Source organism: Eutrigla gurnardus, assembly GCF_963514095.1.
Source record: "Eutrigla gurnardus genome assembly, chromosome: 14".
NCBI lineage: Eukaryota > Metazoa > Chordata > Actinopteri > Perciformes > Triglidae > Eutrigla > Eutrigla gurnardus.
Window position 1 is genome coordinate 6,501,616 of NC_139937.1, and position 21,365 is coordinate 6,522,980.

Sequence of the window (21,365 nt, forward strand, 5' to 3'; positions counted from 1 at the left end):
TAGTTTCCCCTTTCCCTTTTTTTTTTCTTCTTTCCTCAACACAAAGCCGGATGTATTGAGGTCAGCAGGTAACATTCTTCCCCTCCTTTCCTCGTCTTCTGGAAGCTCTTAGTCATCAGTAAGTTGGAGGCAATCTGAGGAACAGAATCAAACTTTGATGTTAAATTAAAACTCGCCTTTTCTCAGCTTCCGAGATGAAAAGGGGAGGAAAAGAAACCGCGGTCACACTTACCACAGACATTGATTAATAAATGGCAATTTGAAGGCTGCTTGTAAGAACAGAGAGGCGGCGGCATTGTGAATCACACACTTATTGTTTTCACTGGATCCATGGCTCTCCTGGGAGCCAAGGTAATTTGTTTAATCGCCAGGAGTTTGCGTTCTCCGGCCAGAGAGATCGGAAGATAGGGCAGTTCAGAAATATCTTGTGTGATGCAGAGCGAGCGGGAGAAAGGGAAATACTTCCAACAGGTTTAATTAGAAGTGTTTTTGTGCCTTTGTGTTCCTGTTGGATGCAGGAGTTCGCAACACAGCTCAGCTGCTTTCTCTGAAGGAGCTCTTGTCAGCAGCTGACAAAAAAAGAATTATGCATCAAATTAAAGAGAGCTCCAGTGAAATGGAGGCAAGTCGGGCATTAACCTCTAAGCTTTAAAAGGCACACATATTAAGCAACACTAATGAGACTCTCATTGAGCTCGCTGTGTTTTATATTCAAACGCGCACAAAAGCACGGCTTCTACTTCAATGTGCCATTCTGAATGAGGTTGTCTCCGCTATTCATCTCACCAGCAACACTGCAAAGTGAACAATAGTGTAGATGGTCCTTTTACTCTAATGAGATGCATACATTTACAATATTACCACCCTCATTAAAAAATAATAATAATAAAGGAGGGAAAAAAATATTAATTATGAAGCGCACTACTTCCTATCGAGGAGAGCCAAGGGGGCCTCCACTGGGCTCAATTAGGAAGAGTAGGCCGCAAATCCCTTGACTAAATTAATTGACACCCCAGGGCATTCGGCCCAGAGTCCCAGTACAGAATCTATGTAGAGAATTCCTTTGTTTTCATTTCTACCGCCTTTTAGAAAAAGCAAGAGATGGAGGCAATTTAACATGATCTCTTCATTGTTTTATGGATTTTTTATCTATTATTTATTCATAATTGTTTTGTTTACTTCTCATGTCTGGCAATGAAAAGATTTACTTTTTTGGAGAAATGTTATTCCCGCCCCGTCTTTGAGAAGCTTTTCCATCACGCGTTGCGCACCCTTGCTGTTTTTATCAACCATGTCAGCTGTTGTGCACACACTAAACCGGGGCTTTTTTTTACCAAACAGCACAAGAAGTTAATGATTTAAAAGCACAGTAAATTATACTGAAAGCCCTTCCATCCAAACACTGGTGAAAGAGGGGGGAGGGAGCCAGAGGGGGGGGGGGGGGGGAACTGGGATACAGATACAACGAGAAAGAGAGAGAGAATCAGAGAGGGGGGGCAGAGAAGGGCTGAAACTGTGACACAGACCCAGCCAGCAGCTGTCTTGCAGTGGAAGCACCAGGGGGTAAGCAGGAATGACATGAAATGACAAGACTAGCTCAATCAACATCTTGTCAACACCGCTGGCTGATGTGTACAGACAATTTCATACCGCCACCGCTGGTTCCCTCCCCTTTTCTCTCCTTTTTTATATGGCTTTTTATTTCCTGTCCTTCTGCCAGCCAGCCAGTCACTTGCTATCTGTCTGCATGGAGTCAGCTCTCAGCTCTTTGGCTGTTGGCTTCAGTGTGTGTGTGTCAGTGTGTGTGTGTGTGTGGTAGAAGTAAAAGCTGTGCTAGAATTATACTCAGAGACGCTTCTGCCCACTTGAAACCCTAAAGATATGGGAGTGTGACATAGAGTGTGCATTAATGTCTGTGTGTGTGTGTGTGTGTGTGTGTGTGTGTGTGTGTGTGTGTGTGTGTGTGTGTGTGTGTGTGTGTGCAGCAAGTGGGAGAAGACAGTATAAGAATGAGTGTATTTATGGCACATTGTCGGGCCACTGCAGCACAGTGACTGCGTGAACCATTCACATAGTCTCACACTGTGTCACATCAGCACTCTTGGTCTCCTCCCCACAGCCTCTCCTTTTTTTTTTTTCTTCTTCTTCTTCTCCCCCTCCCTTCTTCCCCTCCATGCATGCATACCACTCTATTACTCTATCCACTGCATCTGCTGTAGCAGGTACCCGGGGAGAAAGTCTGCCGCTGCTCGCCCATGCGATCAGCCTCGCTGCTGCCCTGATGTGTGCAGTGCCCTACTCTAGCAGAGTAAAACCTCGTGGTGACAGCCTTGGAGACAGACTGATTACAGCGTTCCATCAAACCCCCCCATGGCCCCCGCTCCTTTGCAATTGGGAGCCGACAGGAACCCACTTTTTCCATTTTTACCTTACTTCAGTTCTTCCGGTCTTTCAAACATGTAGTGTCTATTTATTTATTTTTTTTTGGTTGTTGTTGTTGTTCCCTCGACTTTCTTGCTTTCTTGAGTGTTGTGTTGACAAGCTGACACAAACCCCTGTGATTTTCTCACCGGGGATGCAGAGAGTGGGAGAAAGGGACAGGGGATGGAGGAGAGGGAGAGAGATGGGGGCAGGGGGGGGGGGGGGGGGGGGGGTGAAAGGGAGATGCTGGCAAGAGATGACAGCTGACACGGAAAAGCAGAGTGGTGGCAGAAAGAGCCACGGAGAAAGCAAATCAACAATTAGTAACACCTTACATAACTCTCAAAGGAGGCCTGCTAGGCATTGATTTCAGGGATCATGGCTCACTGACTGCAGACATACGAGTGATAAACAGAGGAATGAGAGGATGGGGCTGGATTGTAGGAGAATGGAAGCCTTGGGTGGGGGTATCAGCATAGCAGCACAGGGGGGCCGGGTGGATGAGCAAGTCCGCACTGTAAAACGGGTCTCGGTCTGAGCCAAGAATTTCACAATGGAATAAAGGCTGAAAGGGGAGGCGAGGAGGATTAAACTCCAGCAAAACAGCTCTTAAAGAGCTGTTAGACTGCAATTTGGGCACAAAAAACGCAGAATGGGGGGAAAAAAAGACAGCGAGAGTGGGTGGGTGGGAGTGCAGATGGAATGCGACGTGGGAGTGAAAGGATTGAGAGGAGGACGGGATGCACGAAGGTATGAGAGAGAGGGAGCTGAGGCCATCTGCAGAGACGAAGAGGTCCGCAGCGGTCCAAGTCAAAGAAAAAAAGCACAGAGTTTCCTCACACATGCCGTGCATGCGTTGGGCGCCACAAGTTGGTGGGTGGTATCGTTGTTCGTCCCCTTCAAGCCCTCAGAAGTTGAAGACGAAGGAGTCGTGGTAATGAGCTTAGAAGCCAGATCAAACATGAGATGGGTGCAGGGTTCCCTTTGGGACATAGTCTTTGGTTCAGCTTCATCAGCACTACTATCTGTTTGTATAAACACACACACACACACACACACACACACACACACACACACACAAACACACAGGAAGGGGAAGACAAAAGAGCCTGACTGAAAACAAAGGGATAATAATTCCATACAGAGAGAAATGGAGCTTGCATTTCCAGCCCGATTTAGAAGCCTTATCTAGACAAGGCACAATGGATGGCATTTGGGGAAAGGGGATGTTTATTCCAAGCTTGACACTTTTTTGCCAATTGCCTTGTTTTGTGCTCGGATTTTGGGGTCTGTTTCCCCCTCCGCCTCATTTTCTCCACTCTGACTCTTATTGTTGGGAACTCTGGGGAAGGATTCTGCCTCCTCCACTGGTGGGAGACAAAAATGCAAGTAGATATCAGGCGCTACTTTTTTTATTTTTTTTTTTACATTTTGAATTATTACTGCACGGAGCAAATTGTCCAGTCAAGTTGAGAGCACTTATATTTATAGACCCCACAGGACTGGATGTTGCACTCTTTGCACTGGATGGGAATGAGGACATGGAATAAAATCAGGACTAAAATAGGGACTCTCTGCGAACGCGGCTCGGAGCCTCTTAGAGTGAATGAACATGCAGTTGAGTGTCATTATAACAACACGGGGAAATGGACAGAGTGCATCGCCTGAGCTGTCGCAACCAAGAGAGTCTGACGTTGTTTTATGTTTTATTTGGACGACCTGACTTTTTGAACGCTGCGTTAAATTGATTCACGGCGTGGAATTTTCTTTTTTTTCTCGACTGATTACCAAAATGGCGTAAGAGATAATGACTGTGGCGACTTGGTAGTAAATGCACTGTAGAGTGTGTGTGTGTGTGTGTGTGTGTGTGTGTGTGTGTGAGAGAGAGAGAGATCCCCATTTTATCTAAAGGTCATCTGCAGGGCCATTATATTTCTCAGTCTTCAGAATCATGGCCAGTACACACACTCACACACTCACACACACACACACACACACACACACACACACTGACTTGTTCAATCTAATTCTATCAAGGCAGATGTCCAGTGGTGGACGGATCATTGCTGACATCTGTCCATCTCTCCCTGATCCCTCCTGATGTGCATGTATCCCTATCAGCTCAGATGAAGGAGAGAGAGCGGGGCAGAGAGACAGAGAGAGAGAGTGCAGGCAGCAGCCAGGGTCGGCGCAAAGCTCTTTAATAGGTTGCGTCCAAGTCAGAGAGGCTGTTTTTGCACTTAACTCCGACCATGTGACGCAGACGGCAAAGTCAGTGTGTCAAAGTAACTGCTAAATGTGCCCTCCGGTGCCTGACAAGTCGCTTTCCCTATTAACACCGGCCCACCCTCCACACTCATTCACACATTTAGACGCACGCACACTCAGACATAAACATGCATTGCATATTTTTAGACAGAAACACACACTAAGCCCACACAGTCGGGCAGAAATGCACACACACACACACACACACACATAAACTTAGCCCCATGTGCATCCAGGAGCGTGAAATGATATTCCATTTTGAGAAATCCGGATTAAAATATATCAGGCCAAATGTGTTTTGACCTTGTTACTGGGGAATGGAAAAGTGTGAGCACACACACACACACACACACACACACGCACACACACACACACACACACACAGAGTAAAGGTAAGAAACAAGAGTGAATGTTGCATTTTCTCATGAGGACTAAAATGTAACTGCCTTTAAAGTAACATTAAGCACACTGCATGTGGTACAACTAATCTGCACATATTTACCTGCGTAACATTCAAGACGACACGGTAAATAAATTCACATCCACCGCAGAAACGTCGGGATTTCAGGGGGATTCAAATCTTTCTTTTCAAATGCGTTTCAATTGCAGCCAACAGACAGGCTCCTCGTTTGAGACTGGTGAAAACACTGAGAGCAAATGGCATTGTGGTGTTTGTGTACATGAACGAGTGTGTGTGTGTGTGTGTGTGTGTGTGTGTGTGTGTGTGTTTACGTGGCACTGCAGCACACCAAGAACGAGCCTCCTCACACCCACAGCTCCCTACTTCTTCCGACTGCCTCTCCTCCACCGCTCCTTTGTCTGGTTCCGTTCCTCCCTCTCTCCCCATCAGAAATGTATTCATGTAATTAAGCTGCTAATACACCGTCAAAGAATTGTCTAATTCAGCAAGGAGGAATTAAAGGAATCTGGCATGAGTCATTAGCCAGTCGAGATGTTCTGTTGAGCATTTTCAATAAGGGATCTGGAGAGCAATGAATCACTCATATGGTGTGAAGACATTCGCTACAGTACACGGCTCTGTACTCTATATTTGTACGCCCGCATTTGCATGTGTGTGCACGTGTGACGTTAATTGCCATATGTGAGCATGAGAAATTGTACGTGGGTGAGGGTAAAGAGACACAATTCAGTGCATGTAATCCACCCAAACAATCACTCCAAATGCAGAGAATTATTACCCATTGTACACATTTAGATACTCTGGGCAAGATTCTTTAATTGGAATCAATGTTTGTCCTGTTTGTCCTGCAAGCACAAAGAGGACAATCCCTAACTCGCCGTGCAAGCGTATGAAAACGCTGAATGTTGGGGACAGGCAGGCAGACTGTGAAAACGGCATTTTGAAGGTATGATGGGAAAATGCCAGCCTTCACTAAACCCCTAATAGCCTCTGCTAGAAGACGTTTCACTTCTCATTGACGCTCTCAAATTGGCCTCCTTTGATCCACAGTGGCTGACACACATACAGCCTACCTGTTTGCACCCACCGCTCAATAGGCTTTTCCAGACACTTTGGTAAAATGATGTACACGGGGACATTATTGGCGAGCTGACATGCATTGTTCTCTGATCTTTTTTTCCTGTTAAGCTATCTATTAACATCTCCTTTGGCCCAGCTGGAGAGGTGGAAATAATGGGCGCATGTGAAATGTTTTTTTGTTTTGTTTGTCTAAACAATGAAGAACTCGCGTTCCTGATGAACTCACGGTTTGGCGGCTTCAATTGTGCCGTTGGGTGACAGAGACAGCAGGGTGCAAAGGGAGAGAAGGGGGAGCAGGGTTTAGTCCGTGGTGCACACCGAGATGAAGTGGATAATTGAGTGCAGAATAAACACTGCCAACAACCTCGGAAGCCCCCCTTTCAAAAAGTAGAGAGAATGAGGCGAGGGAGAGGGGGGGGGAGAGAAAAGGGGTGAGAGAGAGAGAGAAAATCCCAGCTACCCTCTGGGGGGAAAAGCTCCTATTGAAAAGCTATTAAACTTGCATTTAGCAGGATTGATTGGAAATGAAGAGGCCTATTAAAAGAGAGGGACAAGGGGACAATAGCACGTCTCTGGCCGCCGTATGTTGCCCTCCTTTCAGCAGCTTTCTTTGCTTGGAGGGGGGGGGGGGGGCCCTGTCTGTTTAAGCGCTCCCACCAAGAGAAGCAGTTCGGGGGGGGGCTTAGCACTGCCTGAATAGAACCCTCTTTATCTTCCTCTGTCCCCCTTCCCTTCCATTCTCCAACGAGCAACAAAGAAAGGGAGAAGGAGAATGAGGGAAGGGTTTTTTTAAGTCCTCTTCCCAACTCAAACAGACACCCCACTTAGATAACCAACCGACTGCCTCTCTCTCCCCCCTCTCCTCCCACCTTTCCCTACGGATTAGTTACCTCTGGAGTCTTGCCATCTCCCCCTGCCAGTAGGGTTTGTAATACTCAATCTTTAGCATAGTGGCACAAACAGTCGGGAAGCGCGGATCCGCATTCACGCGGCGTTCCTGTATTACGTGTGAAGGCGGGCCAGCCAATCCGGCGAGACCGCGTGCCTCACTTAAACACAGCAGCAGAACGGCAGCAGGTGTCTCCGCTGACTTTCAGCAGGCTCAAACGGATGGGTCCCCCGGGAACTTTAATGGAGTTTTGATTGTTTAACATCCATTTTTACAAAAAGCACACCGAAAGAGTGGCAGGTTTTTTTCTCCCCAGAAGCGTGTTTGCTTCATGTCAGCGAGCACATAACCATATGGTGTTGAGAAAGAGTTAAATAACTTATGAGCAGCAGCTGACTCGTCCTCTCAGAAGCCACGTTTATGGAGAGGGGGGAGAAAAAACGTAGATTTTCACACATGTCGGCCTTGTCCTTTCTCTCAGCAAGTGCCATTAAAAACAAGGGAGTGAGCAGAGCGGTCTGCTTTCTTTAATACTTACTTTCCCCCTGAACTCACAGGGGAAGTTTCACTTTTCTCGTGCTACATCTCTGCTGGCACTGCAGAAAGTACCGCCATTACATTCTCTGAAATGCCATTAGCAGTTTTGTGCGTATCTGTATATTTTATAGCCATTTGATTAATTTCAGTGTAAATTATCCATCCACCGTAATGAACATTTTTTGTTCACATTGTGATTTCTCTCTTTTTTCCCCCCTCACAGCAGCCACCCAAGCAGCCTACTTCTCCCAGCAGCCCCAGGACCAGGTGGTGGTATCCGGTCAGTCGGTGACTCTACCGTGTGTCATCGTGGGTTACCGGGGAATGGTACAGTGGACCAAAGATGGCCTGGCACTGGGTGGAGAGCGAGACCTACCAGGTATTATCACTGGCTTCTTATTCCCCGTCTCACTTTCCTCGACTGCTCTCCGGTGTTTATTGCCCTCTTCGTCTCCGTCCGTCTTGGCGCGATCAATGCCAGGTCTCATTAGGAAGCGAGTCCCTCCACGTCGACCGCCCGAGTTTTACGCAAATGAATGTTTAGGGAACAATGTAGTGTGCAGACAGGTCGGCCACGGCTGCACACGCGGAAACTTTAATTTGTTGTTTAGCATTTTAAGGGTCTTGTAGGAAGGTAGATAATCAATTGGCTTTTGTCATGCGCTGACATTTAAATGTGTGGCCGACTGGAGAGAAGGTGGAGAGGCTTCCTCTTGACCTTAGCCACCCAATCTCCATTGTGTCTGTCTTTAAAAGGACAGAGTCGTCACACAGCGGCTCTTCTCACGTGTTGCATTTCTCCCGCCTCACACCGCTCGGCTCGACGCCCTGGCTCCGCGAGGCGCTCCTCGCTTTCATTCCTCTCCTAAAGAGCCTCTGCCACGTTTTTTTTTCTCCCGCCTTTTGTTCGACGCGCGAGTCTGTTATTTCATAGTCCCCTTCATTACGTGTTGGTTGTTGGGTGGTTTTGTTTGCCTCTCTGACTCCATTCTCTGTGCTGGCTTCACGCAGGTTGGACACGGTACTCCTTAATGGGCGACCCGCTATCAGGCGAACACAGCTTGCTGATCGATTCAGCAGAGTTGGAGGATGACGCGGTGTACGAGTGTCAGGCTACACAGGCGGCGCTACGCTCCCACCGTGCCAAGCTCACTGTACTAGGTAAGATACACAGCTCACGCATGATCCTCACAGCCGGCCCTCGCGCCAAAGGCCCGCGGGCTGGCAGCGCGCGGGAAACAATCACAGGAGTGTCTTCATCACAGAAACACAGAAACACGGAGACAAAGCTACAAATAACATATGTACAATACGCAAGAGATAATCACGTTTAAAGCATGACTTAACACGGACGAAACCAACAAAAAACACACTAAAAATACTCTTCAATTTGCAATTTGCAAACGCTCTCTTATCACCACTCAAAGATAACTTGGTTGTAAATCTAGTTTCCTGGTTTAAATCATGTCCTGAAAGTATAATTCGAACCAGGCGAGGCTCAGCCGAGAGATTTATCTGGGGAAAAAAAGAAAGCCCTCTGCTCTCAGTAGCGATAATCAAGACTGTGGAAGTCTAAGATAATGTGATTGCTGCAGTCACAAATGACTCGCGCAGTCGCTTGAAAGTCAGGGTCTGCACAGTTAGCACATTTTACAGTGAGCCACAACATTTGTCAACCGCAAGGCGGTTTTTACATTAACGTGATGTGAGTGATCTACTTCTTCACACAGACGTTCAGAGGTGGAGGGAGGGGGGGCAGAGGGCCGAGTCCTGGGGGGATTGGAATCGGCAAAGCACTGCTGGCATCTGGTGGCACAGGAATGAATATCAATCTGTTCATTTGTTCATAATTTCACCCACAAGCGAGTATCATACAGATATAAGAGAACATTTACAGAGGGACGAAAGGATTAGTTAATTAACTCACGCCACAACAGAACGCAAATCTTTCAGCACAGAGCCGGCTGTCACCGAATCTATCTGTTGCTATTGAGGTTAGCGCTCCGAGTTCACGAGGGTGCCGAGCGCTACAGATAGGGTTGCCATGGAAAGGCGAGCAGAATGCAATCACAAGCGGCACGGAGAAACATTTCAACGGAACGAAGAGATCCACACAAAGCTCCCCCCGTGTTCCTCAGCCCACTTTTCTGCGCCTCCTGTCGCTGTCAGAGCTGCACAAAGTGCTGCCCTCACCACAAGCCCACACACCACCATTGTGGAGGCAGCACAGAAAGTTGGTGCGACTGCCACTTTCACATTTAATGCACCCTGAAAGCCGCAGCCTGCCGGCTCATAAACATTATATGCATTGCATTAATATAGAAAGGAAATCAGGTGAATCGCTCAAGAAGCTGCGGTTTGTGTTTATGTGTGGACATAAGGGTGTTAAAGGGAGGAGGGGGCTTTTTCTGACCGTGTGCGTGTGGGTGTGTGTGTGTGTAAATCAATGTGGCCAGATGAGACCAAAGCAATCCTGCACAGTCAAAGGAGTCAACGGCGGGAGTGCAGTCAGGGGAATCGGCATGGAAATTAAAATCACCTAGCACTCGGATTCCATTAGTGTCCGTGCCGCGGCAGCGGAAGGACCTCTGACAATTCAGATACACACAGTGAAATTGGTTCGGTGGAGGGAGCGAGAAAGGCCAGCACAAGCCCCATGTTTACGCCTTCTCATATTGGTTGGGGAGATAGACGCCTTCATCAGGGGTGGCACGCTTGGCTTGCCAGTGGTGCGTGCGAAACCATGCAAATAAATGAACAAATAAGCAATTCAGTTGAAATATCACTCGGCAACAGTAAGAGCAAATAGAGTAATAATGTTAGTCCCAAGAAAGAAAATAAATGTGGTCGAGTCGGGTTTTTCCCTCCGAATGACAACTGTTCTCGGTCTTAAGCTACAGCTTGTTAAACAACAGACACATGGCCATACGGACATCCTGTTTGCCTCTTTGGCTGTTGCGATATATTGATGCTGAGCTAAGAGCAACAGCGAGCTCAATAACATCTTTGTGGCTCTGCGCTGGCCCGGAGCTGTGCGGAGGTCTGGTTTGTTGTTGTTGTTGTGTTGTGTTGAGTGGTATGTTTGTTGTGCTTCACAGTTCCTCCTGCGGACCCCGTGGTGGAGGGCGGCCCTGTTGTGCGTCTTAAGGCCCACACACCACACAATCTCACCTGCAGAGCCTCGGGAGCCAAACCTGCTGCGGAGATCACCTGGTACAGAGATGGAGAGGTCATGGAGACCGCAATTTATTCCAAGGTACAGTGAGAACACATCCATGCCTGGCATTATCATTCAGTCACTCACACCCACGCCGTATTACAACATGTAACAGCGGGTTAGAAATAAATGCAAAGCTATTCAAAACAGAAAAATATTTTCTGTTCGAGTATGATACTCTGGCTTTTTCTTCCGTTCCTCTTTTTTATTTTCCTCCTCTCCCTTCTTTTTTTTCTATCACCATCCTTCTCTTCGCACAATTTCTTTGCTCACTCTCTGCAGTCCCCCTCCCATTTTCACTCTAGCCTGACCCCCCTCCCACTCCTCCTCCTCCTCCTCCTCCTCCTCCTCCGCCTCACTGCTACCCCCCCCCCCCTCCATCCATCCCCCCTTTGCTCACTAATGCAGCGACACTACAGCATAACTGGAGCATGCCAAAGCTCAGACAGGCATGAGTGTTTCATACAGTAGAGTTTCTGCAGAGGAGAAATCACCCACAACAATGCAGAAACACAATGGGGATGCGCCGGAGCGTAAGCCAGCCACGGCTGGGAAAGTGTCACATTTTTCATGCTCTCTGACCACGCTAAACGACGCTAAACGCCACATTTAAGGAGGCGAGAGCCTTGCAGTGAGAAGAGAGGGAAGAGGATTGGAGGAGGAGGGAGGAGGAGGAGTAGAATAGACGTGGGTGGGGGGGATATAGAGTTAACTAGTGAGATAGCTTTGTGAAAAACAGATCATTTCCAACATTAAGGAATGAGGATGGGGGGGGGCAGACAAAGCTTTGTCCTAGTGAGGAGTGGTGACAGCGAGTGATGTGATTTGATCTAGCATAAAAGTGCTTTTTGTGTGTCTGGCGGAGGAAGTGAAGCCTGCATCCATTGATTTGGCTGTCCAGGGAAAAGGCTCAGCTTGCCCTTGCTGGCTTCCTAAGATGCGTGACACTTCTTTCTCACTTCTCCCCCCCCACCACCACCACCACACACCAAAAAAAAACAAAAAAACAGTCACGCAGGCACCATTGGCCATCACAGTTTCCACCCCCCATGTGTGTAAGTATGAAGAAGAGAGGGAGAAAGTGGGAGAGCAGTGAGCCATATCCTCAGAATCTACACCTTTCCTCACTTAGGCGTATTGATTTCTGTGAGCAGTAAATAGATTTAAAAGATGATGACAAACAAGGAGCGCTGACGGGGAACACTCTCAGAAATGTGGGAACAGCACAATATCCCCTGCTGCACCATAAAATATATGATTTAACTGCCATGCCAAAGGACTGGATGGCAATGTGAACGCCTTACGCGTGGAAGAATCAGACCCGCAGTGTCATAGAGCTACGTTGTGTGTTCACGGATGGAAAAGTGATGCTCATTTCTGCTCGATTCTGAGTCGCTCTATAAAAGCTCAGTTTGTAAACTGTGGCTTGGGTCGTCTAACAGTCGTGTAACTCTACAGACAATGATGGAGGACGGGAAGAAGGAGGCGGCTGTCAGCATGCTTCCGATCGTCCCCGAGGACAGCGACTCTGGACGCACCTACACCTGCAGGGTCCTGAACCCGGCGGCCCCGGCCGGGCGACAGACGTCCATCACTATCAATGTCCAGCGTGAGTGTCCCTATGAAGACCAGCGAAATGTCACAATTCTGTAGCAGAGTGCCTGCTCTCAGTAATAAGATTACTGCATCCCAGTTGGTGTCAGTAACACTGCGTCTTTCCTCCTCACAGACCCTCCTTCGGTGACTCTATCGGTCCAGCCTCAGACGGTGACTGAGGGAGCCAAGGTTCTCTTCATTTGCTCCGCTTCAGCCAATCCTGAAATCACTGGATACAGGTATCCATCCTTCATTTTAAGCTACATTTTTCACTCTGATCCTGCCACTATACATGCAGAGGCAGCAGTCTAAGATGATGATGCAGCACAATCATACAGCTACTTCAAGATGTGCCAACAAGAGTAAAGATGTCATCCAAAAAAAAAAAATCAGTACAAGCATGCAAGTGCTTCGATTCCCGGGCAGGCTTGATTGGCAGCGCTTGATTGTGATTGGCACAAGCCGTGAATGGGCTAATAACCACTTTGATACGCATGGCGAAGTACCTTCCCCTGAACTAATGCGACTGTATAATGTGATCATTCGTCTGTCCCAGGTGGTCGAAAGGAGGCGTTCCCATCTCGGAAGCAAACGGGGACAGCCTCGAGGTGACGGTGGACTTCTCTTACTTCACAGACCCCGTCTCCTGTGAGGTGTCCAACTCTGTGGGCAGCACCAACGTCAGCACCCTGGTCGATGTCCAGTGTGAGTTTATCTTCCGTGCACTGTGGCTCAGCTGTGTATTTTGAGCTTTTTTTTTACTGTAAAAGCAGTCTCTTATTGATTCTAATGGAAGTGGCTGTCTGTGTTGCTTCCCCCCTTAGTTGGCCCCAGACTGCTGTCGGAGCCCAAGCCGATGACGGTGGATATAGGGATGGATGCAGCCTTTACTTGCGCCTGGACTGGAAACCCTCCTCTGACCCTGGCCTGGACCAAGCAGGGCTCCAGCGTGGTAAGGCAACAAACACTAGTCACCACCTCAACTTAGTAGTAAAAGCTTCAACACCAATCCCTCCAGAGAGAAACAATCACACATGGCCTTGAGGCATGAATCCCTCACACATTTCCCCCCCCAACATTCCTTTTCAGGCCGACTCTCCCAACACCTCCTCTCTCCACGCTCCCCGAGGGCTAAAGCCTCTGGCAGGAAGCTGACAGATTCATGCAGCATCATCAGGGCGCATGACATGCTGCCGTGACTCTAATCAAGCGATCAATCAGTCAACCAGTGAGCGTAGCAGTGGTTTCCAACGAGGAGAATCGCAACACGTGCTGCAACTTTCAGAGCGCCGCTCCAACCTCTTAGACATTAAAAAAAAAAAGTCTGCACTTGAGTATCCATTTCCTTAAAGTCAATTTCGTAGGTGGAGCAAATGGGACACCATCTTAGTAAAAGTCTTTTGGTGCACACACACACACACGCCATCAGTGGGGCGATCCCTGAGGAGCTTCTCTCCCGGCGACTAATATCATTTCTGAGGCGATGCTGGAGAAAAGGACTGCTGCAGGATGGCGTAAGCGATGCTGTCATCTCAAAGAGTGAATGCTTTCAGCTCCTCTGAGGGGAAAAAAAGCGCAGGCATTTTTTTTTTTCTAATCCACCCACTGCCACTGTCCCTCTCACCGGCTACGAGTAATGGATTAATTGGGTTACTCCGTAAGTGTGTTGAAATAAAAAAAAATAAAAAAAATGGAGCGAGTGAGAGGGGATGTAGAGAGGGAGGGAGCAGGGGGGGTAAATGGATTAATCACAGCTTGATGGAATGACAGGATCAATGAGCTAAGGAGTGAGTGAGTGGTTGCAGCCGCTCCGAAGGCTAAGGCCCACTCACACCACAGCGCCATGTTCTGTCCCCACTGTTTAATTACAACAATCTCCCCGGCAGCGTGGTCATTCAGCGCTGGCTGGAGTGCTTAATGCTGTGATTAGAGCGCTTCACAATGAAATTAAACTCAAACCACCAGCATTTGTTACAATGGTCAGCCCACCTCTGCTGCCTCCACAATGACTGGGCCACCGATAAAGGTCCCGCTTTCCTTTGTCTGCTTCTTCGTCTTCGCCCCGCCGCCGCCGCCTCGCTCTTTCCTCTCACTCCTTCTCTCTCTCTCTCTCTTTCACACACGTCTCACTTGTCTTTCTCGATTCCTCACTAGGTGCTCAGTAATGGTAACACCTTGCAGCTGAAGGCTGTTACCCAGGAGGATGCTGGGACATACACCTGCAAGGCCATTGTGCCCCGGATCGGAGTGGCAGAAAGAGACGTCGCTCTCACTGTAAATGGTGAGTTGCTTGTCATGTTTGGACTGATGTGTAGAATAAGTAGCATCAAAAGTCAGATCTGACAATTTTGGTCAATATTTCAAAATCTCTCTTTTTTTTTAATCTCTGCTCACTCAGTCTCTTTTTCTCCCATCAGGCCCCCCTATCATCACAGCGGACGGCGCGCAGCATGCCGTCAAGCACTCCAAGGGCAAGCTGGAGTGCCGTGTGGGAAGCAGCCCCCCCCCTGATAAGATTGTAAGTCAAACCTCTTCCTTTGTGTTGTGCGTCATTCGCTTGTCTTCGGGAGCTTACAACCTCCTCGTTCCTCCACACCCACATGAGCACAATCAGTCAGCGCAGCTTTACCCCCGACCTCACCCTCACACCTTTGCACCAGCGCATCTGCGCCTCGCAACGCTAACACACACACACACACACACACACGTATTCACCACTGAAATTGCGCCGACATTGACAGTAGAGGCAGTGGAGTCGGAGAGGAGCTGTGGGAGACCCGCCTTCCTGTAGGTTTCAGTCAAACCGCATTCAATTAGCGGCCCAAGAGGCATCGCTCGGCTGACCCCGTTGAACTGCTGAACGCACGGCGGGCTGAGAGAGGATAATTAGGGTGTGAGAAGGAGTGAGAGACAGGTGCCCTGCTGGCCCCACGCTAGCAGCGGCAGAGAGGAGCCTTATTTCATAGTAGCAGCTACCTAACCCTCCTTAGGCCTCACCTGCGGGGCAGACGTGGGAGGCAGCTTAAACATGAGCCTGTGAGCTGTGTCAGCCACGGAGCACCTCGGAGGTCAGCGGAGAGAATGCAGAACAGAGAGAGGAACTAGTGTTCAGTCAGTGGCAGGCCAGGATCTGAGGATAAACAGCCGAGCGGGCCTTCTGCTTTGCTTACCGGCGAGGAATTCTTCACAGGAAAGTGGCTCACTCCCCCGCCGGCTTTCCTCCCTCTCCTCTCCACAGGTGTGGACCTTCGGAGACATGAGCCTGTCCTCCGGCTCCTCCGGTCGTTACTCGGTGCAGACGGTGGCCGGCGACCACGGAGTCCTGTCTTCCCTGGTGCTGTCCGAGACGCTGGCGCAGGACTTCCAGCTGCGCTACAACTGCACGGCGTGGAACCGCTTCGGCACCGGCACCGCCCTGGTCACGCTGAAGGAGCAAGGTACGCACACACTTACAATAATCTCCACCGGAGGTACAGCGATGCTCTCAATCCTCCCCCGTGAAAGAGGGCCAGATTAGGTGAAAGCAGCGCTCTTGTCTTGTGCTTATCTTAATTACAGTATACTCGAATCGATATGATTTAATCAGCAGATGGTTCCTTTAATGAATATGTTCACCCCCCATAACATAGATATTGATTGGGGGGACAAAAGTCAATTAGAGGAAGCCACATGCCTTTTGGGCTCATATTCTCCATCACCGTCTCGGAGCCAAGTCCTGCATCTCAGGCTGCAGCCGCTTTAAGTGATCTTAAAAGGAGGCGGGAGTATCACTACACTGATGCTGGTGGAAGCCTTTGTTGCAGCCGACACCAAAAATAAGGTCCTTGCCAGTAATTTACATGAACGCAGCAGAGTGGGGTCTCCAGAGGAACGGGCAGCGGTATCTCCTGGAATCTCTAATTAGATTACTGTCTGTTGCTTCATTGCATGTCAGGCCTTGTTACCCTTATTTCAGAGAGATTAGAGGCAATAGCCGGGCTGTGGGATGCCGGGGTGCCCGCATGAGCATACGCAGGCCGGGGTTTACCGCAGATTAATTTCTATAGCCGCTGATGTTTTTGGGATTAGCAAGACAAATGAACGGATGGCTCTCTTTTGCTCTGATCTGCACGTTCCTCGACGCCAACACTTATGTTCCACTATCTCTCATTTCATCCATCCCCGCTCCTTTTTCTCGACAACCATCTCTCCCTCCCCCCACCCCCTTACGCCACACTTTCCTTCTATTACCGGTCTTGTTGCAGAAGCCCTGCCGATGATGATAATTGTTGGTGGAGCGGTAGGCGGAGGCTGTGTCCTGCTCATCTGTGTCATCACTCTGGTGTCTCTCTGCTGCAGGCACACAGGCAAAGGTGAGCTCAATGGTTAGTATGGGCGACAAGGGTCAACAGCCAATTTTCTTCAAATCAAAACGGATTCAAGACATTTTCATTTGAAAGCTCAACATTTTTGAGCCATTTCCCCCTGTGAGTAAACACAGTGTTTGACGTCATCTCCTCTTCTTTTTCACCCCCACAGGTAAAAGGTGCACTCGCCTTTCCAAGAGTGACATCAGAGTGCAGATTGTTCACAGTGATCACAACGCCACGCGTGGCAACGATGACGAAGAGGATGTTAAAGAGCCCATGGTACATTTCTTTCAGCACCGTCTTTGTAACGCCACGTTGATCTCTCTAATTGACGGTTAAAAAAACATTCACATTAACACTGTAACTTTGTTTTGTTCTAATTCAAGTGAGGTCTTGCTCGTCCTAGTAATTCTTAAAAAGAAAATGCTTGGTCTCTCCCTCAGGCACCGAACAGCAGCGAGTCTCCTGGGACGTCGCGCACAGAACACAGCGACCTCTTGGAAGAGGAGGAGGATGAGAGATCGGACATCAAGGTAAAATGGAAATTCTTCTCTCGAGAAACACTCAGCAGAGCAAGAATGCACTGTTTTCATCCATTGTAAACAATACTGAAGGATTCTTACTTCTCCCTTCTCACAGGACCCCACCAACGGCTACTACAACGTCCGTGGCAACGAAGACCGCCATATCCGCAGCAGTGGGTTCTCTGAGTACGTGCCCAACACCCGGCCGGTCTACACCCCGTCACAGCTGCCCTCCCCCAGCCCCATGTACGGCCAGCCTGGCACCCAGCCTCGCGTCTATGACTTCTCCCACCGATACGCCACCACCACAGCGGGCAGAACCGCATACGAACAGCAGCAGGCTGCCCAGCAGCAGCCCGCCCAGCCAGCCAGCATCTACCCCACCGACCCTCTCTACAGCGGCTCCGCCTACCTTCCCGCTACCTACGGCCGCGCCTTCACCAGCTACGTCAAGCCGGCCTCCTACGAGAAAGTGGATGCCTACGACCAGTCCGACGAGGCCAGCAAGGTGTCCAGCTCGTCTCGCTTCTCGTACGCCTCCTCACAAGTGTCCTCCCAGCAGTCTGACTATGGCCGGCCCTCACAACGGATGCAGACGCACGTCTGATTGGACAAAAAGAAGCGTACAGGAGCAGTGAGTAGATAACCATTGTCACCTGCACATACACGTGTGGCTGGACTAACATGAACAGAGACTTACTTTAAATCGGGCGGTCCTACGAGGACTTGTTTGGACAGCATTTGGAGGGACCCATGTGATTGAGGGGGGGTTATGAGATAACCAACCTGTATTTGATGTGACGGACGGTGGGATCTGTAGAGCTCCTGAGCTGGAGAATTCAGCAGATTGTGATGTTCAAGTCAATGATTACAGTGCGATACCTCACCGGGTTATCTCTACATGATGACCACCCAAACCTGTGGAGATATTCTGTCAGCGCAAGGGCCAAAACCAGAAAATATATGAAAATGCATCTCCTGAATTTGGGTGGCCAGAATGACTGGGGTGGCTGTTTACCTGCCTTTCAGAGTTTACTTTGTGTCAACACTCAATGTCAAACATGACCTCTAAAAATACTTTGAAAGATATTACAAGCCAATACATATTTCAGGAAAAAAAAAAAAACATGAACAACATAATGTTCCGTCATTTGGTGTTTTGTTGGCATGCGAAGGAATTCTAAGCACATTTGTGTCTCTATCATCCACAAAAAGACCGAGCTATCCACAGACACAGACTATTCTGCACAACAGGCTAGCTCTAGTGACCAACAAGTGCTACAGGCACTGTACTGTATGAAGAGTTTAATCAGTGGTGGAATACTTCTGGCCTGAGCTGTATTCCCAGAGCTTCTTCTGATAATAACCCAAACACATTGAACTTAGCAGCGTCCGTTACCAAGTGGACAAAAGCAGGAGATATGAAGAGAATGTGTATTTTAGCCATCATTGGAATGGAGGGCTATATGTTAACTGTGTGTTGTACCGAGATGGACAAGGTGAGGCCATGAAAACCCAAAGATGGTGATAATTGTGTAGGGGGGGGAGGGGAAACAGGGGGCTGAGGATGAACTGGGGACTGTTTTCTGATTGTAAAATGAAGAGTGCTATTACCAGAACAATCAAAAAATGGTGGTTTGGGGGGAAAGAGTGGCAATCTTGAACTTGAAAATAAACTTGAATGCGGCGTCATCTCCAGCAGGCTCAAGGTCGGGGAAGACGTGTGAGGCGGTCCTCATGTGGACCACACACTCTCAAGTTTTACAACTCAATCAAATTGTCTCAATATGTTTACAAGAAACAGTACTACCCTGAAAACACTACGTATCTGTACAAATGGCTGAGCCCATACTTTTCTCTCTGTTGCATGCAAACGATGTGTCTAGTGAAAATCTTCAGCGTTTATAATCATGTCCATTTCATGTTCGAGACGTTGGTTTCTGCACCCGGCCCCAGTTGCATTCCACTTCCTGGGTGCTTCAGTATGGATGCCTGTACTGCCATTTGTCTAGAAGCTGTTACCAGGCAGCCTGTCGAGAGAGCAAATGTCACTTAAAAGTGAGGAGGCAAACATCATCGCTTGTCTTTATTTTTATATTTTATATAAGCCTTAATGTACAGCGTGTAAGCTGCTCTACTGTAAAGTATCTTTATATACATATGTAGCTATCTTGGTCGATTTATTTGGGTCCACAGATTCTCTTGTCTAAGTTGTTCATCAATCATTGAATGCAGTTACTATGCTTTTTTTCTCTTTTTTTTTTTTTGGAACACAACTAATTGCCATTTGTTTGTTCATTCTTTTAATAATGTATTAAGAATTTTATTTGCTAAAAATGAGCTATCGTTGCTTGTACCTTTGTACACATATTTATATTTAAATAAAACCATTTCCGATAAAGAACTGGCTGGCGTGAATCCTGGGAGGTGAAATCAGCAGCTTCATTGGGCATGGAGAACAGCGACAAACAAAGCTTCCCATGAAGCAACAATGATGAATACATAAATTAGCAGCACTGTCTATGTTGATTTTCCTATTCCCCCAGTGGTGCGATGCTTTTAATGAAGACAGATGAGATAGTGGAACCCCCCACTGTACGCGGATCCACTTCCCCGAAGTCGACGTGCCCATCTTGTAGGGTAATAGGATCGAGCCGTGACAAAGGCAGGTATTATCTGACAACATGAGTTCGTCTTGTCACCTCCGTTCCCCAGGTAGGCACGGCGCTCGCGACGGGGAGGAGAGCTACATGCTCATTACAATTCTACTGTGAGAGGGGACGAGGTCTCACAAGACAAGCATTTATTATGCACAACACAATACAAAACGACACTCCACCAAAGACAAATAATATCGGTAATGCAATTAAATACTGAGGAGTCAGATAAAATATGTTTATTGCTACGACTCTTTCGTATAAAAACCATAAAGAAAGATTATAAAGTACGTCCAATATTCCAAACCACACTGTACAATGCTCATTTAAATATCTAAAAGTTGTGGCTTCTCACTGCTTTCTGAAAAATACATATTTATGCTTGCATAGTTTCACTGAAAGGCTCTATGGAATTAATAAAAGAGGTCCGCTGAGCATTATCCTCAACAAATCTTAAAATTCTTTCCCCTTCAATAAATAATACTCATGCAAAATCTTTGGTTTGCTTATCCAGGATACAACATTTCTAGGATAAGAGATGAGGGACAAACGGAGTAAAAGAAAGCAGCCAGTCTAATCTTAGATTTTAAAGTTGACCGAGTTCGTGGTGACCAGAGAGGAGAAACTCATAGGGATAACAACTCCTTATATTGCTCTTGCAAGGAGGTGAAAACCTTGGAGGTTTACTTTGGCTCTCAGGTGCGTTTACTGAAGCCCCTGACCACCCTGAACTGAACCAGAGAGAGACCTGCACCAAAAGGACTGGATCTAATCCTCAGGCCCCCCGTTTGAATATCACATATTTCGGCAACTCACAGACCAGCCAAGGACAGGAAGCATCTGTCAATATGGAATAGAAATACTGATCTAGTTCACTCTGGTCTTTCCATGATGGTGTGCGACTCCAAATCTAGTAAATTTAACGTTACTGTCACAGGCTTTAAGAGTGATAATCCACAAGTTAATGACACTTATTTCTTATCTGATTCAATACTGATAAAATCGGAGACTAATGGCTGCCGAGCAGACAGTTAGATAAAATGATTTAATCAATCTGAAAACCTGTGCTATGAATTTGAGAATGGTCAGCAGCAATGGGTTTTTTTTTTTTGCAACCAGGCCAAACAAGAGTTATGGTCGTCCAAGATACTTAATAAATCAAACTCCAAATTTATAGCTAATCTACAGCATGAGCCAACTGGCAAAGTGTAATATTCCCTTCAGCCCAAGAGGATGAAGGCATCTCACGTGTGCACAAATACATCATACAACTTAAAAAGCACAATTTTCTTCTTTTTTCCCTTTAAACTGTAACATTTTCAGATTCTGAATCCATCTTAAAAATGACATTGGAGATATTTTGGGAAAATAATTCCAAGAATTTGCATATTTCATTCTTTGTACTT

The 21,365-nt window shown here is 47.7% G+C and overlaps 1 protein-coding gene across 2 annotated transcripts in view; it reads left to right on the forward strand.

Moving 5' to 3' along the window:
- kirrel3l (kirre like nephrin family adhesion molecule 3, like) overlaps positions 1–19,706 on the forward strand; it is a 32,385-nt gene extending 12,679 nt beyond the window's left edge. Inside the window, exons 2-15 of one of the 2 annotated variants that reach the window (XM_084026927.1) lie at positions 7,840–7,995; positions 8,628–8,777; positions 10,715–10,872; positions 12,292–12,442; positions 12,563–12,668; positions 12,986–13,134; positions 13,254–13,381; positions 14,584–14,710; positions 14,847–14,947; positions 15,668–15,866; positions 16,674–16,793; positions 16,948–17,057; positions 17,222–17,311; positions 17,418–19,706. In XM_084026927.1, the coding sequence (XP_083883053.1) occupies positions 7,840–7,995; positions 8,628–8,777; positions 10,715–10,872; positions 12,292–12,442; positions 12,563–12,668; positions 12,986–13,134; positions 13,254–13,381; positions 14,584–14,710; positions 14,847–14,947; positions 15,668–15,866; positions 16,674–16,793; positions 16,948–17,057; positions 17,222–17,311; positions 17,418–17,909 (2,237 nt within the window). In that variant the 3' untranslated portion in view covers positions 17,910–19,706. The remainder of the gene's footprint in view (positions 1–7,839; positions 7,996–8,627; positions 8,778–10,714; positions 10,873–12,291; positions 12,443–12,562; positions 12,669–12,985; positions 13,135–13,253; positions 13,382–14,583; positions 14,711–14,846; positions 14,948–15,667; positions 15,867–16,673; positions 16,794–16,947; positions 17,058–17,221; positions 17,312–17,417) is intronic. The other variant, XM_084026928.1, reaches the window with a different exon arrangement.
- Positions 19,707–21,365: the final 1,659 nt, after the last annotated feature.